General features: G+C 37.0%; 1 protein-coding gene and 1 long non-coding RNA gene across 11 annotated transcripts in view; one reads left to right on the forward strand and one right to left on the reverse strand.

Annotated features, from left to right (window-relative positions):
• The window catches only part of LOC145539833 (uncharacterized), a 386,573-nt gene that overhangs the window by 165,743 nt on the left and 208,590 nt on the right, over positions 1–12,240 (reverse strand). The gene's annotated exons all lie outside the window — the stretch shown is intronic.
• The window catches only part of NMNAT3 (nicotinamide nucleotide adenylyltransferase 3), a 121,094-nt gene that overhangs the window by 53,747 nt on the left and 55,107 nt on the right, over positions 1–12,240 (forward strand). For 3 of the 10 annotated variants that reach the window (XM_081574005.1, XM_081574011.1, XM_081574014.1), the window contains exon 2: positions 1,489–1,642. In XM_081574005.1, coding sequence (XP_081430131.1) covers positions 1,530–1,642 — 113 coding nt within the window. In that variant the 5' untranslated portion in view covers positions 1,489–1,529. Of the gene's footprint in view, positions 1–1,488; positions 1,643–6,537; positions 6,633–12,240 lie in introns of all 10 variants that reach the window. The other 7 variants (XM_081574004.1, XM_081574010.1, XM_081574012.1 and 4 more) reach the window with 4 other exon arrangements.

Below are 12,240 nucleotides of genomic sequence, written 5' to 3' on the forward strand. Positions count from 1 at the left end.
GTAAGAGGCAGAACTAGGATTCAAACCAAGGCCTAAACGCCAGTGGAGCACTTCAGCAACACTGTAGGAGGCAGTGCCTCAGAGGTAAGAGAGCCCTGTCTGCCAGCCTGTCCTGGAGCCCAGGCTGTTTTCTGCTTTACTTTAACCTTAAACTTCAACCTCTTTACTTTAACCTTACTTTAACCAAATTTCTCTGGTGCTGAAAGCTACAGAGCGAGGGGACAAATGGGTGGGCCTGACCACCTCAGAATGCTTGGACAATGGGTGAAATCAGAAAAGATCTGTAGATTAGATAATAGTACTGTAGCAATGTTAATTTTCTGATTTTAATCATTTTTCTGCAGTTATATAAGAAAATGTCTTTGCTCTTAGAAAATACATACTGAAGTATTTATAGGTAAAGAGATATTATGTCTACAACTTATTTTCAGACATTTCAGGAAAAAAATTATTTATAGGTATATACATGTATGCATGTGTATATGGAGAGAGAGAATAAATGATATAGCAAGTGTGGTAAGATGTTAACATTTAGGGATTCTGTGTAAAGAGTGCATAGGAACTCTTTGTACAAATTTTGCAGCTTTTTTTGGTAAGTCTGAAATTATTTTAAAATAAATTTTTAAAAAGTACCACTCCTCTGCTCTGGGGCATTGTGACTTCTATTTGGACCATCAGAGGTGGCATTTGGAGCATCTTACGTACTCCTTTCGGAGAAGGCGATGGCACCCCACTCCAGTACTCTTGCCTGGAAAATCCCGTGGACGGAGGAGCCTGGTGGGCTGCAGTCCATGGGGTCACTAAGAGTCGGAAACGACTGAGCGACTTCACTTTCACTTTTCCCTTTCATGCATTGGAGAAGGAAATGGCAACCCACTCCAGTGTTCTTGCCTGGAGAATCCCAGGGACAGGGGAGCCTGGTGGGCTGCAGTCCATGGGGTCGCAGAGTCAGACATGACTGAAGCGACTTAGCAGCAGCAGCAGCAGCACATACTCCTTTTGACCCTAAGGTGACCCTCAAAGCACAGGAAGAGTATAGAGGTTACAAGAAAACATGGTTTCTAGGTCAGGCTGCCTGGGTTCCAGTCTTGACCTTGCAGCTTCTAAGCTCCCTGAGCTGTATAAGTAACCACTCAGGATTGGCTTGAAAGGATTTGTTGAAATAAGGAATATACTTTACCTCAGTTCCTGGCCCATGGTAAGCCCCCTGTAAATGTTGTTATTCTTGCCTCCTCAGTCATTTTACAAGTAAGAAATAATGGCCTGTATGTGGTTCAGAGACACTGATTTGGACAGTTGTCTTTTCCTTTTTTAACCTACAAAAACTTTTTGTTTATATCTGATAAGGCCGTTTTCCTACATAACCACAACTGACGATCATAAAAATCAAGAAATCCACATTAACTGTAATTTTTAGATGTCATATCTCAGTAATTGTACACTTGTCTTGGTGCCAACTCTCTGATGTGAGTTTTTGTCCCAATGAAGGCAGGGTGGCTGCACCAGCGGGTGTGGATGTGTCTGACAGGATGAAGAGCCGAATCCCTGTTGTGCTCCTGGCCTGTGGCTCCTTCAACCCCATCACCAACATGCACCTGCGCTTGTTTGAGGTGGCCAGAGACCACCTTCACCAAACAGGTCAGTCAAAGGGCCCAGGCCTATGGGAGGAACTGGTGAGTTGGGCTTTTTGGGGCTTTGCTGGCTGCTGTCATCATCCCCATTATTAAAGATGCTCATGCATAAGTGATGACATACATTTCTTCCATCATATTCAGAGGGCTAACACTCCTTAGCCATATGGTGTATGTAAGTCATATCCCTGGCCATAGAGTTGAAATGCTTCTGAGGATCCACTACCCCCCTGTCCACTTCATGTTGACCATGAATGCTAAAAAGACACTGGGCCTGTTATAGAACCTGTGTCTCAATCAGGGGATCCTTCCTGGTACCCCAGGAATCATTTACCCAAACAGCCAGATAAATACATAGCACATGCGTTTGAGAACTCCTGCTACTTTTCAATTGGTAAGCAAATATTCTATAATGGGGATTTTGACATTTTCTCCTTCGAAAGAATAGATCTTAGACAATTACAAATTAAGTCTTGTATATAGGGCATTTCTAATACAGATGGCATGGCTTTGCCAGAAATATCTAATCAGCTGGAAATGTTTAATCTGGGAATGTTTCATCTCCTTGACTTTCCATTTCATTATTAAAAGAGTAAAATGGCATTTGGGATCTGTTTGATTATTTCTAAAGACTATAAGTCATTTATTTGTTGATGTCAGATACATATGAAAGTTTTATTCATTATGTGTTTATGTCTGTCTTGTGTCTGGAGGAGGAAATGGCAGCCCGCTCCAGTATTCTTGCCTGAAAAATCCTATGGACAGAGGAGCCTGGCAGGCTACAGTCCATGGGGTCACAAACAGCTGGGCATGACTGAGCAACAGAGAACAATATCTTATGTATCCATATATGTGTTTTGTATTTTTGCAGTGCTCAAAAATGTTAGTTTTTAAGGGCCATGTTTTTAATACCAAAATCAATTTCTGTTTACTTTCAATATAGAAAAAAATATTTGAGTAACATGTAAACCATTTCTTCAAAGAAATTGCATACAAATGTTCATTTATTTTTAAAAATCTTTGTTTATAAAACATTTTTAATTATTCAAAAAGTGAAATAGGTATTTATTCTTAGTAAATGAATAGCTCTTACATAGGAATAAAAATCCAAACAATTCACTTGAAACTGGTCAGTAAACATTAGTAAGCCATATGCAAAGAAGTATAACTGGACAGTAAACTTGAGAAAAGTTTCTCAACTATGATTGCTAATAACCAATGAAATGCAAATAAAAAAGTAAGCATCACAAGATAATAAGTACCATGTGGGCAGCTACTATGACTGCTTGAACACTACACAATTGCCACCATCTGTCACTAGGGCTTATAGTTGGTACTCAGTAAATATCTGATGTGGGACTTCCCTGGCAGTCCAGTGGTTAAGACTTCACACTTCTGCTGCAGAGGGCACAGGTTCAATCAATCCCTGGTCTGCGAACTAAAATGGGCATGGGTTCAATCCCTGGTCTGGGAACTAACCACTTGCTGCATAGTACAGCCAAAAAAAAGTTTTTAATTAGAAAAATAAGTATCTATTGTAGTAGTAAATAGTGTGAGATTGACAAAGATTAAAGGCTGTCAAATTCAGTGCTGGCAGGATAGGGAGGGAAACGAACACTCCCATGTGTTGGTAGTGATGGGAAATGATAAAACACTTTTGGAGGGCAGTTTGGTTTTCTGTGGAAAAAAATGATTGAAGTCTATACTCACATCCATAATGAGGAGAAAAATCAATCAATGAAAATTGAACCAGAACTGATGCAGATGTTAGAATTAGCAGACAAGGATCTTAAAAGTTACTATAGTTACATATGTTCAAAAATTAAGTAGAGACATGGAAAATATAAAAAGGACTCAAATATCTAGAGATTAAAACTACAGAATGTGAAATGAAAGTTAAACTGTTTATGATTAACAACAGATTAAACATTGCAGAAGAAAAGATTAGTGAACTTGAAGATAAAACTATCTATCCATACTGGAACAATTCAAAATGAAGCATAAAGAGAAAAAATAATTTTTAAAAAGAAAAAAAGAATACAAGCTAATTTAAATCATCCTAATATACTTGTAATTGAACTAGTTCAATAGAAGGAAAAAAACAGGAAGAACAGGAAAAATATTTGAAATAATCACTGAAATGTTTTCAAATTTGATGAAAGCAGATTTCATGAAGTAGCTCAACAAACCCCAAGCACAAGAAACATGAAGAAAACAACACCAAGGTATATAATAATCAAATTTCTCAAAACAGATAATAAAGAGAAAATCTTAAAGGCAGCTACAGAAGAACAAATAAGGAAGATAGTAGATTTCTTCCTTCAAATTCAGCGTAAGGGAGTTCAGTGGAATAGATTTTTAAAGTACTGAAAGAAAAAACCTGTCAATCTAGGATTCTATATCTGGCAAAAATATCTTTCAAAAACAAAGACAAAGACATTTTCAAACCTATAGAATCTGGATGATGTCACCACCAGAAAACCTGCACCATGAGAAATACCAAAGTCCTTTAGGAAGAAGGAAGATGATACCAAATGGGAAAATGGATCCCCCACAAAGGAATACAGACCATTGATAACTACATGGGCAATTTTATTAGTTGTTTATTATTTAAATTTAAATTTCTTTAAAAGATAATTGATCATTTAAATAAAAATAACAATATATTATAGAGTTTATAACATATGTAGAAGTAAAATTTATGACAACAGTATCAAAAAAACTGGGAGGGGAGCAATAGAAGAATCCTATTGTAAGGTTTCTATTCTATACATGAAGTGGTATAATATCACCTAAAGGTAAACTGAAATAAGGTAAAGATACATATTATAAACCCTAATGCAACCACTAAAAAAAAACCAAACAGTTTTAACTTATAAGGATTCAAAGGAGATAAAATAGAATCAGAATATACTTTGATTAAGAATATACATCATAATCTAAGAAGGAAGACAAAGGGGAAAGGAAGACCAAAGAATAGATAGGACAAATAAAAAGCAAATAACAAATTGATAGATCGAACCTAATCATATCAATAACTACATTAGAAAATAGTCTAACAATGTCTGCTAAAAGGCAGATGTTGTCAGATTGGATAAAATGAGCAGCTACAATTATTTGATGCCTACAAGAAACACACCAAATATAAAGACACAAGTTCAAAGAAAATGAATGGACAACCATCTCATGCTAACACTAATTAAAAGAAAGCTGAAATAGCTGTAGTATGAGAGAAAGAGATTTTAGAGATAAGAATATTAACAGGGATAAAGGAGGTCATTTTGCAATTATAAAGAGGTCAGTTCTTTGAGAGGAAATAATAATCCTAAAACTATTTAAAGTTTAATAATAGAATATCAAAATATATAAGAAAAAACTTATGAGAAATAAACATATCCACAATTACAGTTTGATATTTTAATTCTCTACTCACATTGATAGAATAAATACTTAAGAATATAAAAGACTTGAGCAACACTATCAACCAATTCAATCTAGTTGGCATTTATAGAACACCTACCAAACATCAACAGAATACACTTTCCTTACAGGGTGTAGAGAACATTCACCAAGATAGACCATATTCTGGGGTGTAAATGAAGCCTCAATAAATGTATAGGCTTGAAATCCTACAAACTGTATTCTCCATAGTGGAATTATATAAGCAATCAGTAATAGAAAGATCTCTGGAAGATCCCAAGTATCAAAGTGGAATAACACACTTCTAAAAAACCTGTGTCACAAAGGAAATCAAAGTGGAAATTAGGAAATACTTTGAACTTAATGAAAATTAAGGCAGAATGTATCAGAAATTTGAGGATGTCACTAAAGCAGTATTTCAGGAGAACTGTGTAATGCTAACTAAACACTCTATTAGAAAAGAAGAGAAAGATTGCAAATCAGCAGCTTCAGCTCTATCTTAAGAGATTAGAAATAGAGGAACAAATTAAACACAAAAATAAGCATAAGAAAGGAAATAATAAAGATAAGAGCAGACATCAATTAAATAGAAAACAGAAACACTTTAGAGAAAATCAGTTGAACCAATAGTTGTTTCTTTGAGAAAATCAATGACAGTTATAAACCTCTAGGCATACTAACAGGAAAATAAAGAGGAAAGACATAAATTTTTACTATTATCAGGAATGAGAGATATAACATAACTATAGATTTTGGTATTAAAAATATAAGGGTATATTATAAACAACTTTATGCCTACAAATTTGATAATATTTAAAATTGGGATAGAAGAATTCCTCTAAAGATGTGCTGCCAAAGCTCACTCAAAAATAAGATATTTTTTTTCACTCTGTATAATAGGCTTCAGTTTCTTCCACCTCATTAGAACTGATTCAAATGTATTCTTTCTAATGGCTGAGTAATATTCCATTGTGTATATGTACCACAGCTTCCTTATCCATTTGTCTGCTGATGGGCATCTAGGCTGCTTCCATGTCCTGGCTATTATAAACAGTGCTGCGATAAACATTGGGGTACACGTGTCTCTTTCAATTCTGGTTCCCTCAGTATGTATGCCCAACAGTGGGATTGCTGGGTCATATGGCAGTTCTATCTCGAGTTTTTTAAGGAATCTCCACACTATAAATTAATTTTAAAAAAAATAAGATTTTTTTTTTTTAAATGAGCAGAAACAGGTAACCTAAATAGCTCTATACCAATAGAAGAAGTTTAATTTATGGTTTAAAAACATCCCACAGAGGGTTCTGGGAAAATAGCAGAGTAGGAAGCACCAGGAATATGTTGTCTCCCCACCTAAATAATAATGGCACCAGCTGAATCTGTCTTAACTATTTTGGAATACCGAAGTCTGTTTGAGACTGACTACTTCCAGGGGAACACATGGACATATCAATTGCAATTAATTTTAGTCAATTTCAACTCTTAGCACAGTAACAGCAGCCCTTCCGCCATCCCCAGCCACATGGCAGGCAACTGTGTCTGTGTTCCTGAAACAGCCTGCACACAGCATGGTGGAGCCAGGTAGGAAAAAAAGGACTCTGTCCTCCAAATTTTGGGGATCTGTGTTCTGATCTCTGATAGCTGTGTCTGATCACTGATGTGCAGACAAAGGTGGGCAGCCATCATTGCACCTCCTCTCATTGTACTTCCTGGTGGAAGCACCTTCCAGGAGACTTAGAGGATCTGTACCCTTTCCCCTTCCTCTCCTTTTCCCCTTTTGGCAACCTGATAGTAAAGACTAGGATATTCAGAATTAACTGCATATATGGGAAAAATTAGAAAGTGACTGCACATGCTTAGGGGAAATCTGGAAAAATACCTAAGAAGACTAATTTCATACCTCAGACTGATCTTCAGCACAGAGACAGCCTACAACAGTCAAAAAACAATAAACAATAACCACCACCAAAAAATCAAACCCCAGGGGAGCAGAAGAACCTGAATTCCAGAGTTACCACGACATTAGAGTCAAATGTCATTTTCAGCAACAACAGAATCACAAGGCGTACACAGAAACAGGAACATATGGCTCATTCAAAGGGAAAAAAAAATAATCAAAAAATCACCCTTGAAAAAGACCTGATGGTAGACCTACTAGACAAAGACTTTAAAACAACTTTCTTAAAGGTGCTCAAAGAACTAAAGGAAGATGTGGAGAAAGTCAACACACCATGTGTGAACAAAATAGAAATATTGATTAAAAAAATAGAAAACCTAAAAAGAAACCAAAAAGGAGTTCTTGAACTGAAAGTTAGAAGAATTGAAATGAAAAGTTCACTAGAGAGATTCAAAGATAGATTTGAGCAGACAGAAGAAAAAAAGAATTAGCAGTCTTGAAGATAGGACAATGGAAATTATCAAGTCTGAGGAACAGAAAGAAAAAAGAATAAAGAAAAATGAACAGAACCTAAGCAACATATGGGACACCATCCGGTGGACATTGTGAGAGTCCAAGAAGGAAAAGAGAAAGAAAGGGACAGAGAGAGTATATGAAGAAATAATGACTGAAATTTCCCCAAATTCAATGAAAGATATAAATACAGACATCCAGGAAGCTCAGCCAACTTCAAGTAAGATGAATTCAAAGATATCCACACTAAGACACATTATAATCAAACTATCAAAAACAAAAGACAGAGAGAGAATCTTGAAAGCAGCAAGAGAGGCAAATCATTACATACAAAGGATCCTCTTTTTTCAGTAGATTGCTCATCAGAATCTTTGGAGGCCAGAAGGCAGTGGACTGATATATTCGAAGTGCTGGAAAAAAACTGTCAACTAAGAATTCCATATCTGAGGAATTCCCTGGCAATTCAGCACTTAGGACTGCATGCTTTCATTGCCAGGTCTGTGCTGTGTTTGTGCTCAGTTGTGTCTGACTCTTCGCAACCCCGTGGACTGAGGCCCGCTTTTGAACTGTGGTGTTGGAGAAGACTCTTGAGAGTCCCTTGGACTGCAAGATTAAACCAGTCGATCCTAAAGGAAATAAGTCCTGAATATTCATTGGAAGGACTGATGCTGAAGCTGGAGCTCCAGTACTTTGCCCACCTAATGCGAAGAACTGACTCATTAGAAAAGACCCTGATGCTGGGAAAGACTGAAGGCAGGAGGAGAAGGGGACGACAGAGGATGAGATGGTTGGATGGCATCACTGACTTGATGAACATGAGTTTGAGCAAGCTCCGGGAGTTGGTGATGGACCAGGAAGCCTGGTGTACTACAGTCCATGGAGTCACAAAGAGTCAGACACGAATGAGCGACTGAACTGAACTGAACTGGACTGAGACCCACCAGGCTCCTCTGACCATGAAAGTTTCCAGGCAAGAATATTGGAGCATGATGCCATTTCCTACTCCAGGGCATCTTCCCCACCCAGGGATTGAACTCTCATCTCTTGGGTCTCCTGCAGTAGCAGACAGATTCTTTACCACTGCACCACCTCTCATTGCCAGGTGTGCATCTTCAGTTCCTGGTCAGTGAAGTGATACACCACAAGCCATGAATTGTGGCCAAAAAGAAAAGAATCCCATATCTAGCAAAACTATCTTTCAAAAATGAGAAGAAAAATCAAGACATTCTCAGAAAACAAAAGCTGAGGGAATTTGTTAGCACTAGACCTGCCCTGTAAGAAATTCTCAAGGAGTCCTGCAGGTGAAATGAAGGGACCTAAGACAGTTAACTCAAACTTGTATGCATAAATAAATATCTCAATAAAGATAAATACATGGGAAATTATAAAAGGTAGCATTACTGTAACAATAGTTTTAGCTGTATTTTTTTTCTACACAATTTAAGAGATTAATACATTTAAAGAAAAAAAACTTAATCTAAAAATTAGTATTATTTTAATTTTGGTTTGTAACTCAAAGTCTGACTTCCTATGTAACTTAAGAAACTAATTCATTTAAAAGACTGACTAGTTCGGAGCACACAATGTATGAAGATGTGATTTTGTGACATCATCAACCAAAAGATGTGGGGACAGAGCTTTAAAGGAGCAGAGATTTTGTATATCATTGAAGTTAAGCAAGTATAAATTCAAGTAAGAGTGTTACAACTTTTGTATGTTAAATGTAATCCATGGTAACCAGAAAGAAAATAGCTATAAAATATATGGAAAAGAAAATGATGAAGGAATTTAAACATTTCACTACTAAAAAATCAACTAAAGCACACTAATGCAGGCTGAGGAACAAAAAAGCTACAAGGCATATAGAAAACAACACTATGACAAAGTCCATCCTTATCAATAATTACTCTTAACTATAAATGTTTTAAACTGTCCAGTTAGAAGTTGAGGAACAAGATAAGAATGTCTATTCTTATCACTTCTATTCAACATGGTACTGGAGGTTCCAGCCAAAACAATAGGCAAGAAAAAGAAATAAAAGGCATCCAGATTGGAATAGGAAAAAAATTATATATGGCATAATCATATATGGAGAAAATACGTATAAATACATATAAATCTACCCCCAAAAAAGCTCCTAGAACTAATAGATGAGTCTAGTAATCTTACTAGTATGTGTATGTTAGTTGCTCAGTTGTGTCCATGGAATTCTCCAGGCAAGAATACTGGAGTGGGTTGCCATTCCATTTTCCAGGGATCTTCCTGACCCAGGGATTGAACCTGGGTCTCCTGCATTGAAGGCAGATTCTTTACCATCTGAGCCACCAGGAAAGCCAATGTTGCTAGATGTAAGATCAATATATAAAAATCAGTTGCATTTCTATATACACACGGCAAAGAATCATGTTAAAAATTTTAAATAATACCATTTACAATAGCATAGAAAAAATAAATAGAGGTAAATCCAGCAAAAGTGTATAAGACCTATATGCCAAAAACAACAAAACATTGTTGAGATAAAGACAACCTTATTAAAATAGAGAGACATGCCTTGTTTTGTGGGTTGGAAAACTCAACAGTGTTAAAATTTCAATTCTCTCCAAATTTACCTATAGATTCAACTCAACCCCAGTAAGCTTTTTTTGGTAAAAAATAATAAGCTAATTCTAAAATTAATATGGAAATGCACCAAAGTAATTTTTAAACAGAAGAACAAAGTTGGGAGATTACTGAATTTCAAGACTAATTATAAAGTTACAGTACTTGTTACAGTGTGGTATTGGTGTGAAAATAGTTAAATAGATAGATGTAACAGAATAGAGAACACCAAATTTCTCTCCCAACTGACATAGACAATTGATTTTTTGACAAAGTTGCAAAGCACAATGCAGAAGAGAAAGAATAATCTTTTCAAAAAATTGTTGTTCAGTCACTAAGTTGTGTCTGACTCTCTGTGACCACATAGACTGCAGCATGCCAGGCTTCCCTGTCCTTCACTATCTCCCTGGGTTTGCTCAAACTCATGTCCATTGAGTCAGTGATGCCATCTAACCATCTCATCCTCTGTCATCCCCTTCTCTTGCCCTCAATCTTTCCCAGCATCAAGGTCTTTTCCAATGAGTCGGCTCTTCGCATCGGCTGGCCAGAGTATTGGAGCTCAGCTTCAGCATCAGTCCTTCCAATAAATATTCAGGGTTAATTTCCTTCAGGACTGACTGGTCTGATCTCCTTGCTATCCAAGGGACTCTCAAGAGTCTTCTCCAGCACCACAGTTCAAAAGCATCATTGTTCAGCACTCAGCCTTCTTTATGATCCCACTCTTATATCTATACATGACTATTGGAAAAACCATAGCTTTGACTATAGGGACCTTTCTTGGCAAAACGCTGTGTAGGCTTGTCATAGCTATTCTTCCAAGGAGCAAGTGTTTTTTAATTTCTTAGCTGCAGTCACCGTCCACATTGATTTTGGAGCCTAAGGAAGTCTGCCACTGTTTCCACTTTTCCCCCATCTATTTGCCATAAAGTGATAGGACCAGATGCCGTGATCTTTGTTTTTTGAATGTTGGGTTTTAAGCCAGGTTTTTCACTCTCCTCTTTCACCTTCACCAATAGGTGTGGCACAACTGAATATTCATCTGTCACCCTCCCCCCAGAGAAAACTCTCAACTCAAAGCCTGTACCATATACAAAAGCTAACTCAAAATAGATCATAAACTTTAATGTAAAAACCTAAAACTAAAATTTCTAGAAGAAAACATAGAAAATCTTTGTGACCTATGTTCCATAAAAAAATTTTTAAAATAAGACACTACCAAAAGCATGACCCAAAACAGGGAAGTGGGTGGGAGACAAATTAGACTAACCTGAACCCTATTATTTAAGGTATTAATAGGTAGAGGGGCCTCACATAGGACCTCAAGCATCCTTTTGCCTTTATTCCCAATCATTCCTCCATAGAAAGTACCCAGTCATTATTGAAAATCCAGAATGGATTCTGCTGGCTGTGTCTTTGTGTGTTACCCAGCAGGTTGACACCGTCCAACATTATTCAGATACCTACTGTGTCTTCTTCATGCCAGGCACTGTTGCTAGAAATAGAATTGATTAAATTGCATCTCCTGCCCAAACGGGGTACACAGCGTTAAGTGATGAGAAATACATGATTGTGGTACTAGGTGCAGAGGAGAGATGTCTCCACTTCCTTTGAGCATGTAAGACTTTGTCAGGGTATTAACAATGAAAACCATCAGGTCTAGTTTTCATCCAATGTATAATTTTTTTTCACTATAAAGGGGTGTATTATCATAGGACTAAAGACAGTTAAAAAGTTCTTGATATAGTGTTTCTGTCAGTCAGAAACAGAGGAGAGTAAGAAACCTGGCTTAAAACCCAACATTCAAAAAACAAAGATTACGGCATCTGGTCCTATCACTTTATGGCAAATAGATGGGGGAAAAGTGGAAACAGTGGCAGACTTCCTTAGGCTCCAAAATCAATGTGGATGGTGACTGCAGCCAAGAAATTAAAAAACGTTTGCTCCTTGGAAGAATAGCTATGACAAGCCTACACAGCGTTTTGCCAAGAAAGGTCCCTATAGTCAAAGCTATGGTTTTTCCAATAGTCATGTATAGATATAAGAGTGGGATCATAAAGTCATACATGCTCAAAGGGGTTGGAGAAAGCTTTTTGGAAGAGGTGACACCAAAGGCTTAAAGAACATAAGAGACTTAGCCAAGCACTGTTTAGAGGGCACTGTCTGCAGAGAAAGCAGCATAGG

The sequence above is a fragment of the Giraffa tippelskirchi genome, chromosome 2 (assembly GCF_054371585.1).
Source record: "Giraffa tippelskirchi isolate mGirTip1 chromosome 2, T2T-mGirTip1v1.2.pri, whole genome shotgun sequence".
NCBI classification, from domain to species: domain Eukaryota; kingdom Metazoa; phylum Chordata; class Mammalia; order Artiodactyla; family Giraffidae; genus Giraffa; species Giraffa tippelskirchi.